This window comes from Triticum urartu, chromosome 1A, assembly GCF_056163025.1.
Source record: "Triticum urartu cultivar PI428250 chromosome 1A, HENAU_Tu73, whole genome shotgun sequence".
Classification (NCBI taxonomy): Eukaryota; Viridiplantae; Streptophyta; class Magnoliopsida; order Poales; family Poaceae; genus Triticum; species Triticum urartu.
Window position 1 is genome coordinate 402,851,647 of NC_141873.1, and position 23,420 is coordinate 402,875,066.

Sequence of the window (23,420 nt, forward strand, 5' to 3'; positions counted from 1 at the left end):
TTAAAAGCAATAAACTCGGCCTCCTATGAGCCCTCACAACAATTTTTGCGTCTTCAGCTGTCTGATGCACTTTTGAGTGCTCCAAGGATAATAGTAGAGCCAGCGATGGGCTATATAAAACTATCATGGCATTAAAAGGTAACTTATTAATTACTCGATCGTATAGTAAGGTTGGCTATTACTTTAGTACACCTTTTCACCTTTTCTATCTCTCTCTTTCCCCTCGTTCAATGCTTTTACCTAGGTGCACGCGTGGAGACTGGTTCTTGCCTGAGAATTTTCTCCTTCTCTTTTCTCTTGTCTCTCTCCTTCACATGGAAAAAGTGTCATATAAGTGGGCTTATGGCCTACTATTAGAGCATGACTAATAATATGGTAATTTGTTGGCTATATGCAGCTGGCATGTCATATAGAGTTATTATCTATAGTCACTTGTATAGTAATGTAGGCTATATGGTTGACTATTGGACTAGTAGATTTTTGAACCTTCTGTTTCTTTTTCTTCGTATATATTGCATTTTCCTAGGATCACTCATAGATCTGGGCTCTTGCATGAGAGTCCACTTCCAACAATTTTCTCATGCCTCTCTTCTCAAGCGGGCTATAAGCCCCTTATTACACTTGCTCTAAGAGCATGGTTAATAGTAGAGCCAGGTGTTGGCTATATCTTGTTGTCAAGTCATCTATAGGCATCCTAATAGCCAACATGTATAGCAGTTAGTTACAAAAAATATTACTTTGTTAATACATGGTACATCTCACACTCTCACAATGTTTCTTGGAGCTCGTACTATAACTAGCTCTTAATTTACAGTCGCTTCACTTTTGTCTCCTCTTCTATCTCATCTAACTCAGTAAAAAAAATATTTTAATCCTTATAACCATTTTACATCATCCTATTACACTTCCTATAAGGATGGGCATCATGACCTAGGTGAAAACAAGCTTGCACGGGTGGTATAATTAATTTCCTAGTAACCAAATGAGCACCTCCACTAGTGCATTCTTTTTTTACCTTTATTTACCACTAAAATTGATGGGGAGGGGGTTGTGGGTTTTGATTGGCTATTTTTCATGGGTGAAATAATTTGCTTGTGGGAGTGAGGTGCATGAGATGCATGGTGACTTCTACGCTTGGATTACTAATTTTTGTTGGGCTTCATATGCACCTAAGCGAACATAGTAACTTTGTTTTGACGATGTATTCACTACTACAGCCAGGATATCTGTGTCTTCATACGCTTTGCATAGGGTCCACGTGAACAAGACAGATGATCATTAGAGCATTATGGTGAATGTGAGTGCGTAGAGAATGACAACGGAACTTCGAATAAAGATTTTAGGACACTAAAGCCATCACAATAACGTATGAAGACATGGACGAAACATAAAAAATTACATATCATATTTTCATTCATAGCTTTTCATGGGTGTTGCATCGTCTTACTTCTCCACTAGGTCCATGTAAATTCGTAATAGAAGACAATAGGCAGTTTTTACAATCTATACTAGTGGACGAAACCGACCTATGACATCTTTACTCAGATTTTATTTAGTTAAGAGTTTTTCTCAGCTGCAGTTTCACGTACTTCGTTTATGTCCAACGACCAGGTCAAGATCGTTTACTGAACCCGAAATTTCATCAATAGTTCATCCTTATTCGTAATGTTTAGATTTCATATCATGGTTCTTGTTTGTTATTGATTGTTTGTGGAAATTAGACCCTTGCAATCAGTTTGATCGTGTTTCGTCTGGTCAGTAACAACTTTATACTTGGTTTAGCAATTGTATAGGTGCAACATCATCGCTCGTTGTAGTTGGATCATCAATGTCGACTCTACTCAAATTAACGTGTATTTCTCATCGACAGATTGGACACCTTAGTGCTAACAATATTAATGGTGTCATGCACACCATATGGAGAGCATGTAATACCAATGATGGCCAATGTGTGTTCCCGACCAACATGGCATACAAAAATATGGGATAACTCACAATTTTCTATTGACCTAATAACACATACGGACTTCACATGTGTGTGCATCAATATAGTGCTTATTAAATTGCACAATAATAATCATCACCCACAAGATGACTAAAGATTTTACTCAAAGTTAAATTTAGCAAGCTTAGTTTAATTTGGTTAGATTTGGTTTAATCAACAATACTGTATGCTAGCTTTGATTAGGTTTGATAGTTGGCAGAAATGAGATTAGTGGTGGGGGATGAGTGAATGGACCACACCACCAATTGCAATCATTAGAACTAGGAAATTGGAAATAGAAACTGAACATTCATACTTCGCCTAAAGGCTATAGCTATGCATAAATCAAGCTAATGACCGAAACCAGACTTATCATGCGCTCTATGTACATCATTTACTAAGAGAACCAATAGTCCATATCATTGTTTGTGTATAGCTGTCCATCTATTTATCATGTCGATCATAAGAAGAGAAGATGTCGTCCATGCTGCTGCCAAAGTTGAACGTGACGTCTGCGAGGTCCAGAGTCGGGTAATCCGTGTCTCTCGGTGCGGTGGACACGTTCATCTTCATGTTGGCGATGTTCCCCATGCCGGTGCCAGAGCCCGCTAAAATGCCTTGGAAGCTTGCCGGCATCCAGCTAATGCCGAGCTTGACTGGCGTGGACAGCGCGGCCGAGTGCGTCTGCTCAACTAGTTCCATGGGGAGGTCTCTAGTGGGGAGGTCAGAGCCTGTCGCGACGGTCGAAGAGTTGGCAGCAGAGATTGTAGTGCTAGCTGTGGGCAGGGTGAGTAGCGGGGTGGTGGAAGTGAGGCAGCTGTGGTCACCACAGTATGTGACCTCGTATATGAAGGGGTCGTCGTCCAAGCGTTGCACCTTCTTCTTTGCGTCACAACCGTAGTAGTTCTTATGAGTGCACCGGTAGTAGCTCCTGTTGATTACATTGAGCATGCAATTTGATCATAAAAAACAAAGATTGTCATGTAGTTATGGATGATACACATACTATGCCGGCATGAGTGTTGAGAATTGCATTCATGGATCTTAGAGTGTCTACTGCCAAAATATCTCTAGTCGTCCTCGAAACTATGTATTTCTATCTTACTCTGCAACTATGTATGATTAAAACCATGCACTACTTCGAACGTTGTCCTACATTAATTTGTATATGCATGCATGATGTAGGTTGTTGCTTAACTGAAAGTGTTGGTCTGCAATGAAAATCTTTTGCGTATAAGGCTACTTGTAATAAGGGGGGTATCATGCCTTCATAGTGTATAGTATCATAGGTAATTATTTTAGATGACCTTATTTGTGGTTTTGTATGACACATAGTAACATATCATTTAATATGATACGTATCGTGATATGTTCTTCAGTTTTCTCTTTCTTCATTTAATGGCATGTCACCTCAACAAAAATATCTAGTTAACATGCATGATACTTGTTCTTTTTTGAAATGGCAAGATTCCTGCATTTATTAAGAAGAAAAGAGTTGCTTGTTTGATTAGGGGAAACTGAGAAAAAACATATTACTCGGTTTATTAAGGAAAACCGGCCAAAAACCATCACAACCGTTGAGCGGCACACATAAGATACCCCGTGTACACCCTAGAGACAGCACGCATGCATCATTGTGACCACTTCCTCTGTAGACGTCGTCGACATCCTAAACCTAAGCAAACGACTCTGACTTGTTATGATACCCTCACTACAGGAGGTCTAATGCATGGTATGTACAAGGAGGATTGAGGAAGACTCCTCATGCATGCACGGTCATGCCTAACTAATTTTACGCTTACACATTGTAACAAGGCACACGCGAGAGCAATAAATGGGGATAAAAATTGTTACATATGCAGGCTACACCTATGGAATCCAACTTAGCGCTAAATTTTGCTATCAGGGGCGGAGAATATCAAACCAAAGGATGCCACATTATGTGGTGAGACAATTGCATACGAAATCTTTTTGTTAAGTTCAGTAACAATGGGTATTGTGGGGTGGTTGACAAGTGACTAGTCAGGGAGTGAATGTATCACTATTGCTGCCCTCGCAAGTGTTGCCACTTGGATGGGGAAAGCAAAAAAAGAGTGGAACGAATTGATATAATGAATGAGGCAATTAAGCACGCATACACCAAAAGTGATGAGTTAATGAAGTAATTCGATGTATTCATTACCTTGGATACCTAGAGCCGAGAATGTCTTTTTGGCCGTACTTGCGCCACGTGTACCCATCGTCTGGTGGCAGTTCGGTGTTCCCCGTCCGCTGTGCAGGTACCAACACCATCTCCCTCTTCCCGCTTTCCCTCCTAAAAGAAACAAGAAAACACATCATTAGCTTAACTTATTAGGAAACACAAACAAATTATAACCATTTCTTGCACACTAGCTAGCTAGATGTTTCATAGATTAATTGGAAGTCCCAAGTCCTCTAAGTAATATATTTATCTCCGTGTTAAGAAAAAGGTGCATCAGTCTGCCTTTAAACCCTAGGGTGTGTATTTTGGTCTCTTAAGCTTCCTAGAAATGGTGAGCTCTTGACCCTCCAGGATGGGTGTTTTATATGTAGGCCTTGTACATCATCAGCCAAGCAATATTTTCACTATTTATCTTCTAGCTCACTAGAAATAGCAAGCTATTGGCACTCTGAGTTATGGATTCGATGTGAGCCATGTACGTTGTCAAAGCTAAATTCGGCAGAGCTCTTGGTAGGGGATCCTAAGCTAGGTGTCTTGGGACGATGGTAACAAGAACACAAGATTTACCCATGTTCAGGCTCTCTAAGAAGATAAAACTCTATGTCCTGCTTACGTTCTATTGTGTTGGGGTGTGTACAAAGTACATGTAAAACTACTAGGAGATTCTATGATTTCTAATGTATGTAATGGGTGTTCTATCGACTAGCCAAGCCCCGGTTTATGTTAAATACCAAGGCCTATGATTACAAGAGTCCTAGTCCGCTACGTCGGTGGAGGAGAGTCCTCCACGGATATAGAGACCTCATGTTGAATGTAAGTGCTTCCCAAGTCTCCTTCGTATAGCGCCATGGGCCTCCCAAAGGGCTCGGGTCGGAACTGACCTAGGGGTTCTCAGCTCGGCCCACCAGAAACCGACGTGGTGAGAGACCCCTGTCGTGGTTCTAACTCTAACAGTGATGTAGGGGGGTATGTATGGAGAGGCTAGATCTTAGCTATGGAGGAGTTGTAAGCACACGAGGATTACGAGTTCAGGCCCTTCTCGGAGGAAGTAACAGCCCTACGTCTCGGTGCCCGGAGGCGGTCAACTGAATTATGTGTGTATGAATAACAGGGGTGCCAACCCTTGATACTGAGGAGGGGGGTGGCTTATATAGAGTTCGCCAGGCCCCTCCAGCCCTCAGTAATGCAAGGCTTAAAGTACATTAAGACTGGGGGTTACTGGTAATGCCCCTAATAAAGTGCTAGGATGACCATAAAAGCTACTTAATGACCGACCGTTTGCGTGCAGGGTGACTTTAGATCTCCTGGCAGTCGAGTGGTTGGAATTTGGTCGAGTGATTGCTTCGTGGTCGAGTGTCTTGAATCTGTCGAGTGGGATACCTCCAAGTCGATTGAAAGGTGACTTCTTCTAGGGATGTCCTTGGGTAGGGTACTTAGGACAGGTCCATGCCCCTATCCTAGGTACATAGCTTCATCATTAGCCCCCGAATGGATCGAGGTTCGAGTGGGGAAGGAGTTGGGGATCTTTCCGACTGGTTCTTCATGTTACATGAACGTCTTGTTTTGGATCAATTGTCACGGATGACGTTGTCAACTTCTTTCAGTCGCCTTGATCCATTCTTGGCCTCTTGTCGAGTGAATTTCTTTACTTGTGAAGTTCTGAGTGACGGTGTGAAAGGGATCTTCTGTTTGACGAGTTGTTCTGCGGCCCGCGGATTTTGCGGGATTTGAATTTCGGGAAGCGACGGGGGCGGCCGCAGTAATCGGATGGGATAGGATGGAAACTCCTCGATCCCCGCGCCACCTTTTTCGCCACGTACCGCGCGCGCCCGTTGCGGGATTTGACGGGATTGCCTGGGCCTACCAGTCAGCCACTCGGAAGCGACCTCCTATAAGCTGCCGGCTCGGGACCCCCGAACAGTGCGCCTTCACTTTTCCCCCTTCCTTCACAAGATCCTCCACCACCTTCGCTCCCACCTTGGTGCCGTAGGTCTGTTCGAGCTTCGCCGGCGACGATGGTGAAGGAGAAGACGTCAGCTCTGGAGCGCGCGAAGAAGGCGGCAGTGCAGGGGAAGGGGAAGAAGTCCGCTCGGGGCGGATCTTCCTCGAGGACTGCTCTGCCCAAGGATTGGATCCAGGGCGACTGGATGCCGTCAGTGATTCGGCAGGATGATCTCGATGATCTGGTCGAGGGGGGATTCATTCCCCATGAATCTGTGCGCCTCCCGGGGAAAGAAGTCGAACCCCAGCCTCTTGATGGTGAGTGCATCCTCCTCGCCACCCATATCGATCGTGGATTCTCTCTGCCTCCTCATCCTTTTTTCCGGAGCTTCTTGAACTTCTTCGGCGTGCAGCTCCATCACTTTACTCCCAATTCTATTGTGTATCTTGCTGCTTTCGTTTCCTTGTGTGGAAACTTCTTGGGTTGCCGCCCCCATTGGGGACTCTTCAAGCACATCTTCACTTGCCGCTCTCAGTCGGTCAAGAAGGCCAAGTCGAGTGACGAACGGACGTAGGTGATCTAGCTGTGCGGGGGTCTGGCGATCCAGATGAGGGGAAAAAGTTCCTTTCCGCCTATCACTTTTCCCGAGTCAGTCCGTGGGTGGCAGTCGACTTGGTTTTACTGTAAAGACCAGGTGACCCCAGGACAGTCGACTGGGCTTCCCCCTTTTTCTCTGAATCGAGCACAAAAACCTGCCTCTCTGAAAGTGACGCCGGAGGAAAAGGCGCAAGTCAAGGTGCTGGTCGGTCGAGTGGTTCAGCTTGTCCGCGAGGGTGTGACTGGCATGGACTTGTTGGAAGTCTTCCTTCGGAGGCGCATCCAACCGCTTCAGGCTCGTGACCACCCGATGTGGCTGTACTCGGGTCTCGAAGACACCACTCAGATTCACCCAGAGGAGGTCACTGACAAGATGTTGGAAGGGTGGCTGTCGAGTATCACAGGGAACAAGGACAACCCCCGAGGAGCCAGGAGGATTCCTCCACTCGACCAAACATACGAAGTGGACAAGGTCTGACCTTGCGTTTCTGACTGTGATCTTGCTTTCTTTACTTGTTCTTTTTGGATAAGTCGATTGACTTTTGTCTCGTTTGTTGTCCTCTAGGCCACTACTGAGATGTACTCGACACCCAATGGAGCACAGGAGCAGGCCGAGGAAGGAGAGGCGAGTGGAGGCGAAAGTGGAGACGAGGGAGAAGAGTGGGAATCTGACGGCGAAGGAGAGGGGGGTGACGACGACGACTCCAGTGAAGAGGAGGAGGAAGAAGTCGAACCTCCCCGCTCGGAACGGCGATCCAAGCTTACACACGACCCTGCGCGGGAACGTGGTAAGGCGACTGTCCCTCTTGGGCAGTCGTCGAAGCGCCCTCGGACCTCATCTCCAGCGCCGACAGAAAAAGCTCCCAAGCACCCACGCGCGACGCCGTCCAAGCCGCCCAAGGCTTTGCCCAAGATGAAGATGACTGTCCCCACCATTTCTGGGTAATAGTAGAATTTGTTTTCCTTTGTCGAACATGACGGACTCTTGGTCGACTCATTGAATAAGATGACTGACTTTCGAAATTTGCAGTGCTGCCACCTCGGAGATCTCCGCCAAGGACGATGATCAAGAGATGGAAGACGCTGTTACCTCCAACCCTGGTACGATTGCTGATGCTCTGCTTTTAGTCGACTGACGATTTCTTATAATTCCGGTCGATTGGATTTTTCTTGTAGCTCCTCCTCATGTCATTGACCTCCCTGATGATGACGACGAAGTGCCGCTGAGGGCGCGAAGGAACAGGAGGGCGCCGGCTGGCAAGACCCCACAAACTACTCCGGAGCCTGAGGCCGCAGTCCGGGAGGGTGGTGATACCACTCGGGTTTCTGTGACCTTCGCTGAACCTCTGACGAGTGTCCGGCCTTCGACGTCGACTGCAAATCCGCCTTCGCTTTTTGCCACACACCACGTCCCTGAGGACCAAGTGGGTGTCGCTAAAGAGGCTATACGCCAGGCGGGGATCATGATGGAGCAAGTGAAGGTGGTTCGGGAAGCCAGCCAAGCAGCTTATGACGCGAGCTCAGCTCTTCAGAGCAACGTCCAGGTCAGTCGATTCACCGCTTGTTCTGTTAGGATATGCTATCTGAAGAATCTCTTTTCCGAAGATCTTTATATCTGTACGCCCACTGGGTGTGTCTATTAATCTTTTTGACGAGTGGGGGCACGCTAAGTGCACCCACTTGGTGTAGTCCACGAGACTACGGTGGACTGCTGGCAGTCGACTGTAGTCTTTATATTGTGTTGCTTTAGCTGAACTTCTTCACTCGGTCTGGTCAGGCCATGTCGAATGGAACTGTACACGGTCGGCTGCGGGCAGTCGATTTTTTTTTGGTCGAACCAGTGGGGGCACGCTGAGTGCACCCACTGGGTGTAGTCCCCGAGACTACTGTCGAATGTTTTTGATTCAGCTGTAGTCTTAGAAACGCCATCATTGTCTCTTGGTTACTCGGAAGCAACTTATCTTGGATGTCTGTCGACTGATTTTTTGTAGAAATCCTACGAACTTGTGGCTCGCTACACTGAGTTGGAGAACAAACAGATCCATCTGAACCTTGACTTGAAGTTTGCTCAGGAGAACTTGCAGAAGGCGAGGGATGAAGCAAAAGGTATGGCTGGTGAGCTTTTGTCGACTGTCCTTTCTTTCTGGCCGTCCTCGATGTTGATCTCACTTGTTGTTTTGCAGACAAAATGGAGGAGGCTCTGAAGAAGAAGGATCAAGACCTTGCCAAAGCGCAGAAGGAGGCCCTGAACAAAACGAAGCTTGCTGAAGAAAAACTGGCTTCAGTCGGTACTCTTGAAAAGGAAAACTCTAGGCTGAAAACTGCTCTCGACGCGGCTAATCGAGAGGCCAGCCGTCTGAAGAATGGCAATATAGCTCTGAATGACAAGGCAAGTGAACTGGTGGGGAAGAGGAACGATCTAGAGGCTTATCTCGGTGGACTCGCCAAGAAGCTGTTCGTCATGCTCGAGGGTAATTACTCCGACCCGACTGACTTGCAGTTACCAAATCTGCGTAGAGCCACTGACTTATCCTTGAATTGTGTTTACAGAATTCTGCTAGAACTTCGAAGAGGAGACCAGTCGAGTGGAGACAGACTTGGACCCCATCAATTCTCCAGTGAAGGACGAGGCTGCTATGAACGTGCTCCGACTGGAATCTCGTGTTGCCGGCATTGTTGACTATCTTGCTCGGTTGAAGGTTGCGATTTCACGGATCAACACATCGCTCTGGCCTAGGACGACGCTTCAGAATGACCTCGAGTCCCTGATGACTCGACTGAATGAAGTCCCAGGTCGAGTGGCGGAATGGAAGAAATCTTCTGCTATATGTGGCGCTGACGTCGCTCTGTCTCTGGTCCGCGTCCACTGCAAGGAGGCGCGAGAAGAAAAGTTGGCCGCCATCCAAGTTGCCAATACCAGGAAGCACAACTTTCAAGACTTCATGGAGACTTTCATTGCTGCTGCCACTCGCATTGCAGACGGGATCGACTTGGACGAGTTCGTCGCCCCTTCCAGTCCTCCGCATGAGGAATAAAAACTTTTATGCTTCACTTTAAATTTGCCTCGGAATGCCGAGTGGATTTTGTAACCGTTAAACTCTGTCGAGCTGGAGGCTCGAGTACTTTGATCTGCGGTCTAGAACCTTTGGATCTTATCTGAACTTGATTTATCGTTAAATATCTTCATGAATTATCTGTCGAGTGGAACTTGTTCTTCACTCGAAATAACTTTGTATTTGTGGTGCAACTCCGAAGGAGAAGGTAGCAGTCGATTTGCACCTCATCGTCCTTGCGGATTGGGATGTGTTCTGTACTTAGGCGAGCACTGGGCTGCAGCTAAGCCTCCGAGTGGAAGGTCTGCTCTCCACTCGGTAGGATTTTAAAAACTTAGGCGAGTACTGGACTGCAGCTAAGCCCCCGAGTGGGAGGTCTGCTCTCCACTCGGTAGGATTTTTTCAAACTTAGGCGAGTACTGGACTACAGCTAAGCCCCCCGAGTGGGAGGTCTGCTCAGCACTCGGTAGGATTTTTAAATACTTAGGCGAGCACTGGGCTGCAGCTAAGCCTCCGAGTGGTTGGTTTGCTCTCCACTCGGTAGGATTTTTAAACACTTAGGCGAGCACTGGGCTGCAGCTAAGCCTCCGAGTGAGAGTCTGGCTCACCACTCGGTAGGATTTTTAAACACTTAGGCGAGCACTGGGCTGCAGCTAAGCCTCCGGGTGGGAGTCTGGCTCACCACTCGTTAGGATTTTTAAACACTTAGGCGAGCACTGGGCTGCAGCTAAGCCTCCGAGTGGGAGGTTTGCTCTCCACTCGGTAGGATTTTTAAACACTTAGGCGAGCACTGGGCTGCAGCTAAGCCTCCGAGTGGGAGTCTGGCTCACCACTCGGTAGGATTTTTAAACACTTAGGCGAGCACTAGGCTGTAGCTAAGCCTCCGAGTGGGAGGTTTGCTCTCCACTCGGTAGGATTTTTAAACACTTAGGCGAGCATTGGGCTGTAGCTAAGCCTCTGAGTGGGAGTTTGGCTCACCACTCGGTAGGATTTTTAAACACTTAGGTGAGCACTGGGCTGCAGCTAAGCCTCCGAGTGGGAGTCTGGCTCGCCACTCGGTAGGATTTTTAAACACTTAGGCGAGCACTGGGCTGCAGCTAAGCCTCCTAGTGGGAGTCTGGCTTGCCACTCGGTAGGATTTTTAAACACTTAGGCGAGCACTGAGCTGTAGCTAAGCCTCCGAGTGGGAGTCTGGCTCGCCACTCGGTAGGATTTTTTTTACAAACTTAGGCAAAACGGATTCGCAGCTAAGCCACCCACTGGGGGATTTCACACGCAAACAAAAGTAACAACAATTATAGGAAAATTTGTAACACTCTTGTCTTTGATAAATAGACTACAGAAGTTTTTCTTATTACATCTCATCCGAGTGAGAATTCAAGTGTGAAAGGGGCGGAGCAGTTCTGCATTCCAAGCTCGTGGCTCATCGATCTGGCGATCGACATTGTAAAGGTGATACGCTCCATTGTGGAGGACTCTGGTGACGATGAAGGGACCTTCCCAAGTAGGAGCGAGCTTGTGTGGTTTCTGTTGATCCACTCGGAGGACCAAATCTCCTTCTTGGAAGGCTCGACTCTTCACATTTCTGGCATGGAATTGACGCAAGTCTTGCTGATAAATGGTCGATCGGATCATAACCATTTCTCTTTCTTCTTCCAGGAGGTCGACTGCGTCTTGCCGGGCTTGTTCTGCTTCATCTTAGGTATAAAGCTCGACTCGGGGTGCATTGTGAAGTAGATCACTCGGCAGGACTGCTTCCGCTCCGTAAACCAGAAAGAACAGAGTTCTTCCAGTCGACCGATTCGGGGTAGTCCTCAATCCCCACAGAACCGACGGAAGCTTGTCGACCCAAGCGCCTGCTGCGTGCTTGAGATCACGCATCAGCCGAGGCTTTAGTCCTTTGAGAATCAGACCATTTGCCCTTTCTGCTTGTCCATTCGACTGGGGGTGGGCGACCGATGCGTAGTCGACTCGTGTGCCTTGAGAGGCGCAAAAAGCTCTGAACTTGTCTGAATCAAAGTTTGACCCATTGTCGGTGATGATGCTATGTGGGACTCCATATCTGAATGTTAACTCTCTGACGAAACTGATAGCAGTGCAAGCATCAAGATTCTTGATAGGCATAGCTTCAATCCATTTGGTAAACTTGTCGACTGCCACAAGCACATGTGTGAAACCGCTCCTGCCTGTTCTCAATGGGCCAACCATGTCCAGTCCCCAAACAGCGAAGGGCCAGGCGAGTGGAATGGTCTTCAGGGCTGATGCAGGCTTGTGCGACATGTTGGAGTAGAACTGGCACCCTTCACACTTGTCGACTATCTCTTTTGCCATTTCATTCGCTCTTGGCCAGTAAAATCCCGCTCGGTATGCTTTAGCCACAATGGTCCGAGAGGACGCATGATGACCACAGGTCCCCGAGTGGATACCATCAAGGATTATTTGACTTTCTTCTGGTGTTATACACTTCTGACCGACTCCAGTCGCGCTTTCTCTATACAACTGTCCCTTTATGACTGTAAAGGCCTTGGATCGACGGACGATCTGTCGAGCCTCTTCTTCGTCCTCCGGCAGTTCCTTTCTCAGGATATACGCGATGTACGATATCGTCCAGTCAGGGGTGATTGCCAAAACTTCCATGATTAGGTCGACCACTGCCGGAATTTCAACTTTAGTCGGATCTGTGGCACTCTTTGGCTGCGGGGCTTCATCTGTAAAAGGATCTTCTTGGACTGATGGCGAGTGGATGTGTTCCAAAAACACATTGCTGGGGATGGCTTCTCTCTTGGAGCCTATCTTTGCCAAATCATCAGCCTCTTAATTTTTCAGTCGGGGGATGTGATGAAGCTCTAACCCCTCGAATTTCTTCTCTAACTTTCTCACTGCATTGCAATAACCAGTCATAGCTGGACTTCTGACGTCCCATTCTTTCATCACCTGATTAACCACCAAATCTGAGTCGCTATAGACCATGAGGCGACGGACGCCGAGTGAAATGGCCATGCGCAACCCATACAAAAGTGCTTCATATTCTGCTTCGTTATTGGAGGAATTGAAGTGAATCTGGAGAACATATCTGAGCTTATCTCCTCAGGGGGAAACCAATACTACCCCAGCACCGGAACCATTCAGCATCTTAGATCCATCGAAGAACATGGTCCAGTGCTCCGAGTGAACTTGAGTCGGAAGTTGCTATTCGATCCACTCGGCGACGAAATCTGCAATTGCTTGGGACTTGATAGCTTTCTTTGCCTCAAACTTGATATCTAGGGGAAGAAGTTCAATCGCCCATTTGGCCACTCGACCAGTTGCATCTCTGTTGTGCAAAATCTCTGATAGTGGAGCGTCGCTGACGACTGTAATGGAATGATCAGAGAAGTAATGTGCAACCTTCTTCGTGGTCATATAAATCCCATATACAAGCTTCTGGTAATGAGGATATCTTTGCTTTGAAGGAGACAAAACTTCAGAAACATAATATACTGGGCGCTGAACTTTGAAGGCCTTTCCTTCTTCTTCCCGCTCGACCGTAAGTACTGTACTGACAACTTGTCATGTGGCTGCAATGTAAATCAGCAAAGGCTCCATGCTGATTGGGGCAGCAAGCATCGGCTGGGTGGAGAGCAGAGCTTTGAGCTCCGTAAACGCTGCATCAGCTTCTGGAGTCCACTCAAACTTGTCGGACTTCTTCATCAGTCGGTAAAGAGGCAATGCCTTTTCACCGAGGCGAGAGATGAATCGACTTAAAGCGGCCAAGCATCTTGTAAGCTTCTGGACGTCATGCACACGCACAGGACGTTTCATCCGGAGTATAGTACCAATTTTTTCAGGATTGGCGTCGATTCCCTGTTCGGAAACGAGAAAACCGAGTAACTTCCCACCTGGAACTCCGAACGTGCACTTTGACGGATTGAGCTTGATATCATACCTCCTGAGGTTGGCAAAGGTTTCAGCAAGGTCAGTCAGCAGGTCGGAACCCTTCCGTGACTTGACCACAATATCATCCATGTATGCCTCCACATTCCGACTGATTTGAGTGAGCAAACACTTCTGAATCATCCTCATGAACGTGGCTCGGCATTCTTAAGGCCGAACGACATGGTGACATAACAGAAGCACCCGAATGGAGTGATGAAAGTTGTTTTGATCTCGTCGGGCCCGTACAGACGGATCTGATGGTACCCGGAATAGGCGTCTAGGAAAGACAAACGCTCACATCCCGCAGTCGAGTCGACTATCTGGTCGATGCGGGGGAGAGGAAAATGATCTTTCGGGCAGGCCCGATTGATATGCTTGAAATCAATGCACATGCAAAGTGACTTGTCCTTCTTGGGGACCATGACAACATTGGCGAGCCACTCGGAGTGGAAAATTTCTCAGATGAACTCCGCTGCTAAGAGCCGAGACACCTCCTCGCCAATGGCCTTCCTCTTCTGGACGGCGGACCGTCGAAGATGTTCTTTCACAGGTTTAAATTTTGGGTCGACTCGTAGACGATGCTCAGCCGGCCCCCTGGGAACTCCAGGCATGTCAGCAGGCTTCCATGCGAAGATGTCCCAGTTCTCACGGAGGAACTGGATGAGCGCTTCTTCCTATTTGGAGTCGACCATCGTTGAGATGTGAGTCGGAGCAGCGTTTGGATCGGTCGGGTGAATGTGAACTGCCTTCGTTTCACCGGACGACTGAAAAGCTGATTCTGAAGCAGGCTTCTTAGCTCGTAGCAACTCACTCGGATCTGCAGTCTTCTGATACTCTTGCAGCTCGACCACCACCATCTGAGCGTCAGCAATCTTTGAGCCTTTCTGAAAACACTCTTCTGCTTTCTTCCGATTGCCTGTAACAGTGATCACACCTTTGGGACCAGGCATCTTCAATTTGAGATACACATAACATGGTCGAGCCATGAAGCGTGCATAAGCTGGCCTGCCCAAAATAGCGTGATAAGCACTTTGGAAATCCACAACTTCGAATGTCAACTTTTTCTTGCGGTAATTCTTGGAATCACCGAAAACCACATCAAGAGCAATTTGGCCGAGTGACTCGGCTTTCTTCCCAGGAATGACTCCATGGAAACTCATGTTACTGGTGCTGAGCCTGGACATCGGAATGCCCATCCCTTTCAATGTTTCTGCATACAGTATGTTCAAACCGCTGCCTCCATCCATTAGGACTTTGGTCGGTCGAGTGCCTTCGACAACTGGGTCGACCACCAGAGCTTGCCTCCCAGGGGTGGCAATGTGCGTAGGGTGATCAGACTGGTCGAATGTGATGGCAGTCTGGGACCACTTCAGATAATTGGGTGTTGTCGGAGCAACCATATTTACCTCACGGTTAATAACCTTCAGTCAACTTTTGCTCTCAACATCAGCAAAAATCATCAGGGTGGAATTGACCTGGGGGTACCCATCGTCACTATCTTCCTTGTCCTCAACTTTGTCCGACTCCTTTTCCTTATCTTTGGACTGCTTGCCCTGAAACTGCTGGATCAGAAGCCGACACTATCGAGTGGTATGCTTTGGGTAAATGAGTTTACCCTCTTCATCTTTCTTGGTGTGGATGTGACACGGTAAATCCAAAACATCATTTCCATCTTGGTCTTTAACTTTCTTGGGGTTCCAATGTCCTTTGGGTTTTCCCTTAAATTTTCCCTGGGTTACGGCCAGGGCCTCCCCAGGAGCGGCTGGCTCGGCTTTCCGCTTCTGTTTCCGACTGGAATTTCCTTCGGTTTCCTGGGCGACTGCTTTATGCTTGCCACTCCGGAGTCGATCCTCATCTTCACCATTAGCGTATTTGGTGGCAATCTCCATCATCTGATTCAGAGACATCTCTCCGGTTCGACCGAACTTCAGATTCAATTCTCTATACTTAACGCCTTCTTTAAAGGCACAAACTGCTTGATGATCTGGTACATTTTCAACTGTGTGATGCAATGTGATCCACCTCTGGATGTAATCCCTCAGAGTTTCATTCGGTTTCTGCACGCAAGACCGCAATTCCGTAAGGCCTGCAGGTCACTTGCATGTTCCTTCAAATGTGGTGACAAACACTCGGGAGAGATCCTCCCAAGTGTAAATGCTGCTGGGTGCTAACTGATTCAGCCACGCTCTGGCCGAGCCTTCTAACATGAGAGGCAGGTGCTTCATGGCTACCTCATCGTTCCCACCGCCAATCTGGACAGCCACTCGGTAATCTTCGAGCCAAGTATCGGGCTTGGACTCACCGTTGAACTTACTAACTCCAGTCGCCAACCTGAAGTTGGGAGGAATTACAGCGGCTCTGATGGCTCGACTGAAACACTCCGGCCCTGAAACATGTACTCTACTACTGGTAGGCGCATCTCTGTCGTGGCCTTCTCGGTGAGCTCTATTCCTGTCGACCAAACCTTGAACAAGAATGGATCTCGCATCAAAGCCTGGTTCCCTGGGGTCGACTGGAATTCTCCGCCCAACACTATGAGGGCGTCTGTCCACCTGCTGTCGAGGCACATATGATCCACTCCTTGGGGGAGGGGTTGGCACTCGACGTCGATCATCACGATCGAATCGGTGATCATACTGCTCATTCCTTCTGTACTGATCACGCCGGTCTCCACGTCCCTCACGTCTCGGAGGCGATCTTGGGCTGTGAGCCGACTGGACTGTATCCGCTGCAACGGATCGACTGTGGATCTTGTTCCGCGACTGAGAAACAGCGGAATTCTGGTCTCCCGCTGCCCGGAGCAACGCTCTGATTTGCAACAAGCCTCTGCCAACCTCTGACTGGGAGGGCTGAATCGACTCTGCTATACGGGCCGCAGCCGCCAAATTCTGAATCGGAGTACGATATACCTGCGGGGGCGGAAAGAGTTGACGTCGACTGGATTCTGGAGCCCGTTGACGCGCTCGCCCGTCGAGTATTCGCTGGAGATTCTCCAGTCGAGTGCGCTCGGCCAAGTTAGCCAAGCGCGCGTCCTCCAAGGCTCGGGCCTCGGGGGTTTCTCCAATGATAGGAGTGTGGAGTGCATCCATGTTCCGGCGGCGAAGTTCCTCCCGCTGCAACGACATGAGAGGCTCGGGGAGATACTCCTCATGAGGACGCGACGGGTCGCCCCCATCCGCGCCTCCGTCAGCGCGGGGGAAACCGGGAGGACTGTGTGGCCCATCGATCACCAAAACCTCTGCAGCTGGGTCACTGCTGTCGCATTCGGATGCGGTCTCTGCGGAGCCAGTCGACAGGTCGAACAGGCCGTAGAGGGATTCGTCGGGCTCGATTGCCGCGACTTGTGGGGTGGCCGACTGGCGGGCCACCGCATGCCTCACCCACCTCTGAAGCCTCGACCGACCGGAGCGCTTGCGTCGGCGAGAAACAGGGCGGGGAGATGCCACGGGAGCCGACCGATACTGGGTCGACGGCTGCCGTAGGAGGACACCACGGACGCATGCGCGAAAGTGCGTCGCCCCGCGGAAGGGGAGCGCGTCGACGTCAAGTGGAGCCTCCTGAAGCCAAGCGGAGTCGTCGGCGATGAACGTGAGTGCGCCGAGGCAGATCTCGCGGCCCTCCACCAAAGCTCCGCCCGAAACCATGATCAAGGAGATCGGAAAAAATCGCAACTTCTCAAACTAGGCGCTAAGACTCCTAGCCCCAAGGTGGGCGCCAACTGTCATGGTTCTAACTCTAACAGTGATGTAGGGGGGTATGTATGGAGAGGCTAGATCTTAGATATGGAGGAGTTGTAAGCACACGAGGATTACGAGTTCAGGCCCTTCTCGAAGGAAGTAACAGCCCTACGTCTCGGTGCCCGGAGGCGGTCGACTGAATTATGTGTGTATGAATAACAGGGGTGCCAACCCTTGATACTGAGGAGGGGGTGGCTTATATAGAGTTCGCCAGGCCCCTCCAGCCCTCAGTAATGCAAGGTTTAAAGTACATTAAGACTGGGGTTTACTGGTAACGCCCCTAATAAAGTGCTAGGATGACCATAAAAGCTACTTAATGACCGACCGTTTGCTTGCAGGGTGACTTTAGATCTCCTGGCAGTCGAGTGGTTGAAATTTGGTCGAGTGATTGCTTCATGGTCGAGTGTCTTGAATCTGTCGAGTGGGATACCTCCAAGTCGATTGAAAGGTGACTTCTTCTAGGGATGTCCTTGGGTAGGGTACTTAGGACAGGTCCATGCCCCTATCCTAGGTACATAGCTTCATCAACCCCTGGTCCAGGACACCATCATATGTCATTGACAAATAATAATTTTTACAACTTATGACCACATCTTGATTACTCGAGTGTGTTCGGTCGTGTGTCATTGTGTTGCGGGTAAGGGGAGGAAGGAAATGATAGCATGTGCGGGGTGTTTAGGTGTCCACACATTGATATGCACACATTTGAAGGTATCTCAAGAATGATGTTCAAAATAGTTGCGTCGTCACGTTGCCCTCTTGTTGCTGGGGTATACTGGATGCATCGGCGTACAAGGAGGACACTGTTGCAACCGTTTGGTTCTTTCCAGAAGAGGACACTTTGTGACGACAAAACGAATCATGAAAACTAAAGCAAGTTCCATTTACTAGGCCGAAGCTGATGGCAGTTGTCTGTGTGTGAAAGTCCAGGCTCTTCAACTATGTATATGCTTCAGATAGGAGCCACCCATACCAAAACCAGAGAAGGTACAAGATGAAAAACTCATAATCGAATTAAAAACCATCACATGGATTTTATAAAGAAGCCAACATGAATATATTTTTCTAACCTACGAAACCTCCTTACCTCGGTTGCCTCTTCCGAGTTCGATGATGATATCTCATCATTGCAGTACTTTCGACCTAAGACGGCACCGACAACAGGTATCTCACCCACAGTTGGACGTTCTCCTCATGGTACGCATATCGACTTCTCCCCGCTGAGACCCAACTCGACCACAACGCACACTTTATTTGGTCCTCCAAGGTACCTATGAAGATACAGATCTTCAGGTGGCTACTATTCCGAGATCGTCTCAACTAGGAGGCTAACGTACTTCGCAAGAGTATCGTCCACGACTGTGCCTACCTCACCTGTGATGACCCCTTCGAGACGTGCTATACCTAGTAGTTGTGCATTTCTGAACATGCCTAGCATTGCATGCGCCAACTTTCTTCGACCTTATATGGGAGCGACTAGTATAGAATCTGAGCTTATAGTGCAAAAATAGAAAAAAGTGACATGGGCCGTCGGATTAGAAATCGATGGCACATATTCTGGGGTGTGGGATCTGTACTCACGGTCACAAAAGTTTGTGCAGAAAGGTCCCCCGATTCTGAATAATTATGTGCAAACGACTGAACCCTCTCACACATCTCCGTTCTCTTTACCGGCTGTGGCGGCGATCCAGATCCGGCGGGAGGCCGCCGCCGTGCATGGCCCCTCCCCTAACTACTCCGCCACCCAGGCCGTCTGGATCCACCTCCGGGCACCCCGACGTCGCGCTCCACATCATCGTCTCGGCCACATCCAGCTCTGCCACGGTCTGCTCCACAGGAGCACCACCCGACCTTCACCGTGCTGGACTATATGACGGGTTGGTGACTGGTCGGAAGTCCCACATCACGGACGTGTTCGCGATGACGCAGATCGACGGCCGCATGTGCCAGGTCCTCGATCACCATGGTGAGGGACTCATTATGAGATGATGCTTATGTTCTTTGAATTCCTATTTTATAACATTTTTTAGTTTTTTAATTGTTAGCTTCCTATATGCGTGTCTATGTTTGATCTATTCATTCTGGATCCAGCAATAGCATGCTGATTAGTGCATGATTTAGTTGTGGTAATGTGTATTCTACTGGCTGATGACAAGCTTGGTGTATCACTGTTGAACTGCTTTCCAATCAGCCAAAGTGATGGAAATTTGAGCTTCCCCAGTCCAGGGGTTATTTAGACTTGCTCTACTGTTAAATAAACCGAAACACTTCCAGAGTTCTTTAGATGTTTTTCCCTTCTCTGTAGCAACTAGTAAGACATTGGTTTTATATAAAGGAAACCAGAGAGGGGGGCTCTCTTTTTTTCTTCAAAAGAAAGCTGTGATACTGTATCAAAAAACACACAGGTCTAAAGATTACACAAACTAAAATTGGCCATCATTACCATCTCCTTTAACCATCTTAAACAATGCCCAAACTCTTGATTTTCTATACAGAAAGGGAATATGTACCAACTACCAATACTTCACACAATAGATACTTGTCCATGTTTATTAGTCAAGTTTTGATCTTGGTCAAGTACAATGTTATTACTCTGTTAAAAATTGGCGTTGATGCTCTAGTAAGTCTGACAAGCAAGTCATATTGGGATGTATGAGATGTGACAATAGACTTCTAGCTTTATATGCTCTACGGAAATGCATCATTTGTATGATAGCGGTGTTCCGTGATGCAAGGACATGCTCTAAGAATAATATAACACAAGAGTGGAGGTTTGCACTTCTTGCTTTGAAGACTACCATTTATGCACGCCATCAAATTATTTGTTTACTATTGATTTAGAATAATAATTTGCATCTGTCAAACATTCATAAAGTATGTTCTTCAGCTCATAAGTTTGAGCGATGAGGGTTACTTGCCTTTAAATCAATGCTCGGTTGCAATTTTCTTATTCTATACGAGCATTCCTGAATCATACTGTTCTGGTTGATTGGAAGTCAGGTGAACTTGATATTGAACAAAACAATTAAGAGTTGGAACTTGTAACAACATCAAATTACACCTTCACTTTTCTGATGATACAAGTGATCGGTCATTGTCAAGCTTTGAATATATTTTGCCATATGGTATTCTTGTTCTTTTCTCTTCACTGGTCTGCCATACGTTTTTGTGATGCAGCATTCTAACAAGGCTCCACTCATTTATTGTAAGATGTTACATTTTCCTCATCTACCAGTTAGAAAGAAAACTTAACACCCATTCTTAATTGTGAAGCACACACATGATTAGGACATGAACTGTTATTCAAGCCTAGAAATTTGTATTATTAATATTAAATACTTTTTAAGCACTACACCTCTGCTGCAGGCAATTCTTTTGGGTTATTCTATTGATGTTGGTATTTCACTTGCAAAGGATGTAGCACTCTGGTCAATGTTTTCAGTTCTGACAATGACAATCTTACTTAATTTTCATGCTAGTCACCTAAATGTACTATTCTAGTGGTTAAAGTACAACATATATGCTTGTTACAGCTTGCTCTGTTTTTCTCCCTTACAACCATTTAGTCTACCAACGATCATAATTATTTTCAATTTCTTTCCTTCTGATGTGAACTATAATTTTTTTTTCATTTGTCTTCATTTGTAGATGGATGATGCTTTAACAACCAGAAGCATCAGGAGTACATATGGAGAGAAGAAGCGCTTAGCATAGGCTTCCCTTGCTTACAATTGCAGGAGCAAAACTCATTTGTCTGCATGATAATTTAAATCCTTTGTTGTCGGTCATGTGCTATAAATGGTCCTGTCATGTTAATCAGGCCATGTATATGGATCAGAGTGGACCAGAAATAGAATACCTTGTGAAATTCATTTTCGCCATCCTATTGAGATGTGGGTGTTTATTACTAGAGAAGCTTAATGTTGACTTTAATTTAGTGTTGCATAATAGTTATAAATGAATTTAGTAGTTTTCTTGTTTAATTGCTAGAGCCCTCTACATTTATCAAGATATATGTTCATTGTATTTACTTCAATCATTTCGATCATTGCGGCATTTCTGTTGCTTGGCTGTGAAGATCAAGCAACAAGACTGGCAAATATAGTTTGTAATAAGTTTAGAAGGTGCTCACCAAGTCTGGAATAAATTATTATTTTTGCCTTGAGGGACAGTTTTCTTTCTGCCATATCTGTTTTGTTTTCTAAACATAAGTTTGGCCTATACATTTAGTTCTTAATTTTTAGAGAGAACATGTACGTTGAGTTGTGCTTGAACCTTGAAGGGGATAGGTCAACTTTCTCACGTACTGAAATATTGACAAGCTTCTAGGGGGATGACATCAACGTTGTGCTAATTTGGAAATGGACGAGTGACTTGAGGTTGTAACTGTAAAAGTCATGTTTTATATTCAAGTGTTGGTAGGGGGGTTTTCGTGAAATGGACATTAAGTGGGAACATGCCCCTCCACCAGAATTTGTACCATTGATCTCTGATCCAGTGGCTCAGGTTGCTTTTTCTATTTTTGCACTGGAAGCTCATATTCTATACTAGTCACTCCCACCTTATATGGGATGTGCAATACCCCGCAGGCCTCGACCACGACATTTAGGCAACAGTAGCCCTCGCCATCCTATGGAAGGTTTGGGACACCCACTCAGGTTTTCTGATAATTAGAAACATTATCTCTGATTTTTCATATTGGATCCGTAGGTTTAGATCACAATAACACAAGATTGATACCATGTCACGCTGTATGTACCTCTCCTCGTCCGCTATCGCTAATCTATAAACTACCTTTTTAAGTAATGATCAAAAAATAAAGAAAATAGTGCCATCTTGAAAGAAAACAAAAATGCGGCAAAGCATGGTCTCCTTCTAACAACAACACCCCCCTCACCCCATTCAAATATAATATAAGATGTTTTTACAGTTCAAATTAAACTACAAAAACGTCTTATATTTTGCTACAAATGTAGTACTAGTTCTTGACGCCCCATGACTCGCCGAGCAATTCGCCCCTTCGCCGCTGTCGCAGTGAACGTTCGCTGCGGGGGACTAGGAAAATTCGCTGGCATTTCTGGGGCATGACGTGGTAAATGGTCTGCGCGTTTGAACCGTTGACCCCCAAAATGCAACGATTGCCAGAACAAAGCACAGGCTCGCGTACGTACCTCCTCCTGCCCTGCCGTGGCTGGACCGCTGGCGGAGACCTGGACGACGGCAGCCTCCTCATCGGGCCACCGGACGTGCCGGCGACGCCCGCCCCCGCGCACATCGTATGCTGTGGCGCCACTCGCGCACCGAACACGCCGGCCGGCATGTGGAATGGCTCCTTCCGGTGGGCCAAATGCGCCGGAGTCTCTCCGAGAAACTGGCTAGCGCCGCCTTCGCCCGTGCTGCCCAGGCGCAGGATGTCCATCGGCCCGGCCTCGAGCTCACGTGGCGCGGCTGCGGCCACGTCGCCCACGCCGTACTGCTGCAGCATGCAGATGGCTCTGTTGTAGGCATGGACAATGCCGTGGCAGCGTGCGGCGATGTAGGCCGGGCCGTTCTGGGTGGCCTGGAGCTCACCCATGAGCTCGCCGGCGAGCCGGAACGCCTCGCTAATCTGCGACAGCACGTCATCCATCCCTCCAAGATCGTCGCGGCTAATGGAGAGGAGGACCACCTCTCGTGAATGTGGTGCAAGGATGAATTTGTGATGTGTGTACGAGGTTAAGCAAAGTGAGCGCAAGATTTCGTGTCACGCGTATGAGCTGTATAAGTAAGGGCACCACCCCCGACCATATACTACTACGAAGGAAACAGCGTGGCACGTACATCGTTAGCAGGCTGCAGCGGGTACGAAAGAGAGAACGGGTCTTTGGTCATCCTGGGGACTAGATTAATTACTGGCTTAATGTTGGTTATTGCCTGGTCGAGCAGTCATTTTCTAACTAGTCTTGCATGGTTGGGTCGTGGGGAAGACCATGAAAGTTGAAAAGGGCAT

At 47.5% G+C, this 23,420-nt stretch overlaps 1 protein-coding gene across 1 annotated transcript; it reads right to left on the bottom strand.

Moving 5' to 3' along the window:
* Positions 1-2,250: 2,250 nt before the first annotated feature.
* LOC125534607 (uncharacterized) lies at positions 2,251-23,203 on the bottom strand. The gene is made up of 3 exons (XM_048697786.2): positions 22,603-23,203; positions 4,167-4,298; positions 2,251-2,915 (listed from the first exon to the last, which is right to left on the bottom strand). Exons 1-3 carry the CDS (start codon positions 23,058-23,060, stop codon positions 2,429-2,431), a joined length of 1,077 nt encoding a protein of 358 aa, XP_048553743.1. The 5' UTR covers positions 23,061-23,203; the 3' UTR covers positions 2,251-2,428.
* Positions 23,204-23,420: the final 217 nt, after the last annotated feature.

Excerpts from the sequence above, each read along its gene's own strand:
- LOC125534607 (XM_048697786.2), bottom strand. The coding sequence starts at position 23,060 with ATGGATGACGTGCTGTCGCAGATTAGCGAGGCGTTCCGGCTCGCCGGC. Across the intron at positions 4,299-22,602 it reads CCACGGCAGGGCAGGAGGAG|GAGGGAAAGCGGGAAGAGGG; the intron begins GTACGTACGCGA and ends TGTTTCTTTTAG. Across the intron at positions 2,916-4,166 it reads CTCGGCTCTAGGTATCCAAG|GAGCTACTACCGGTGCACTC; the intron begins GTAATGAATACA and ends TGTAATCAACAG.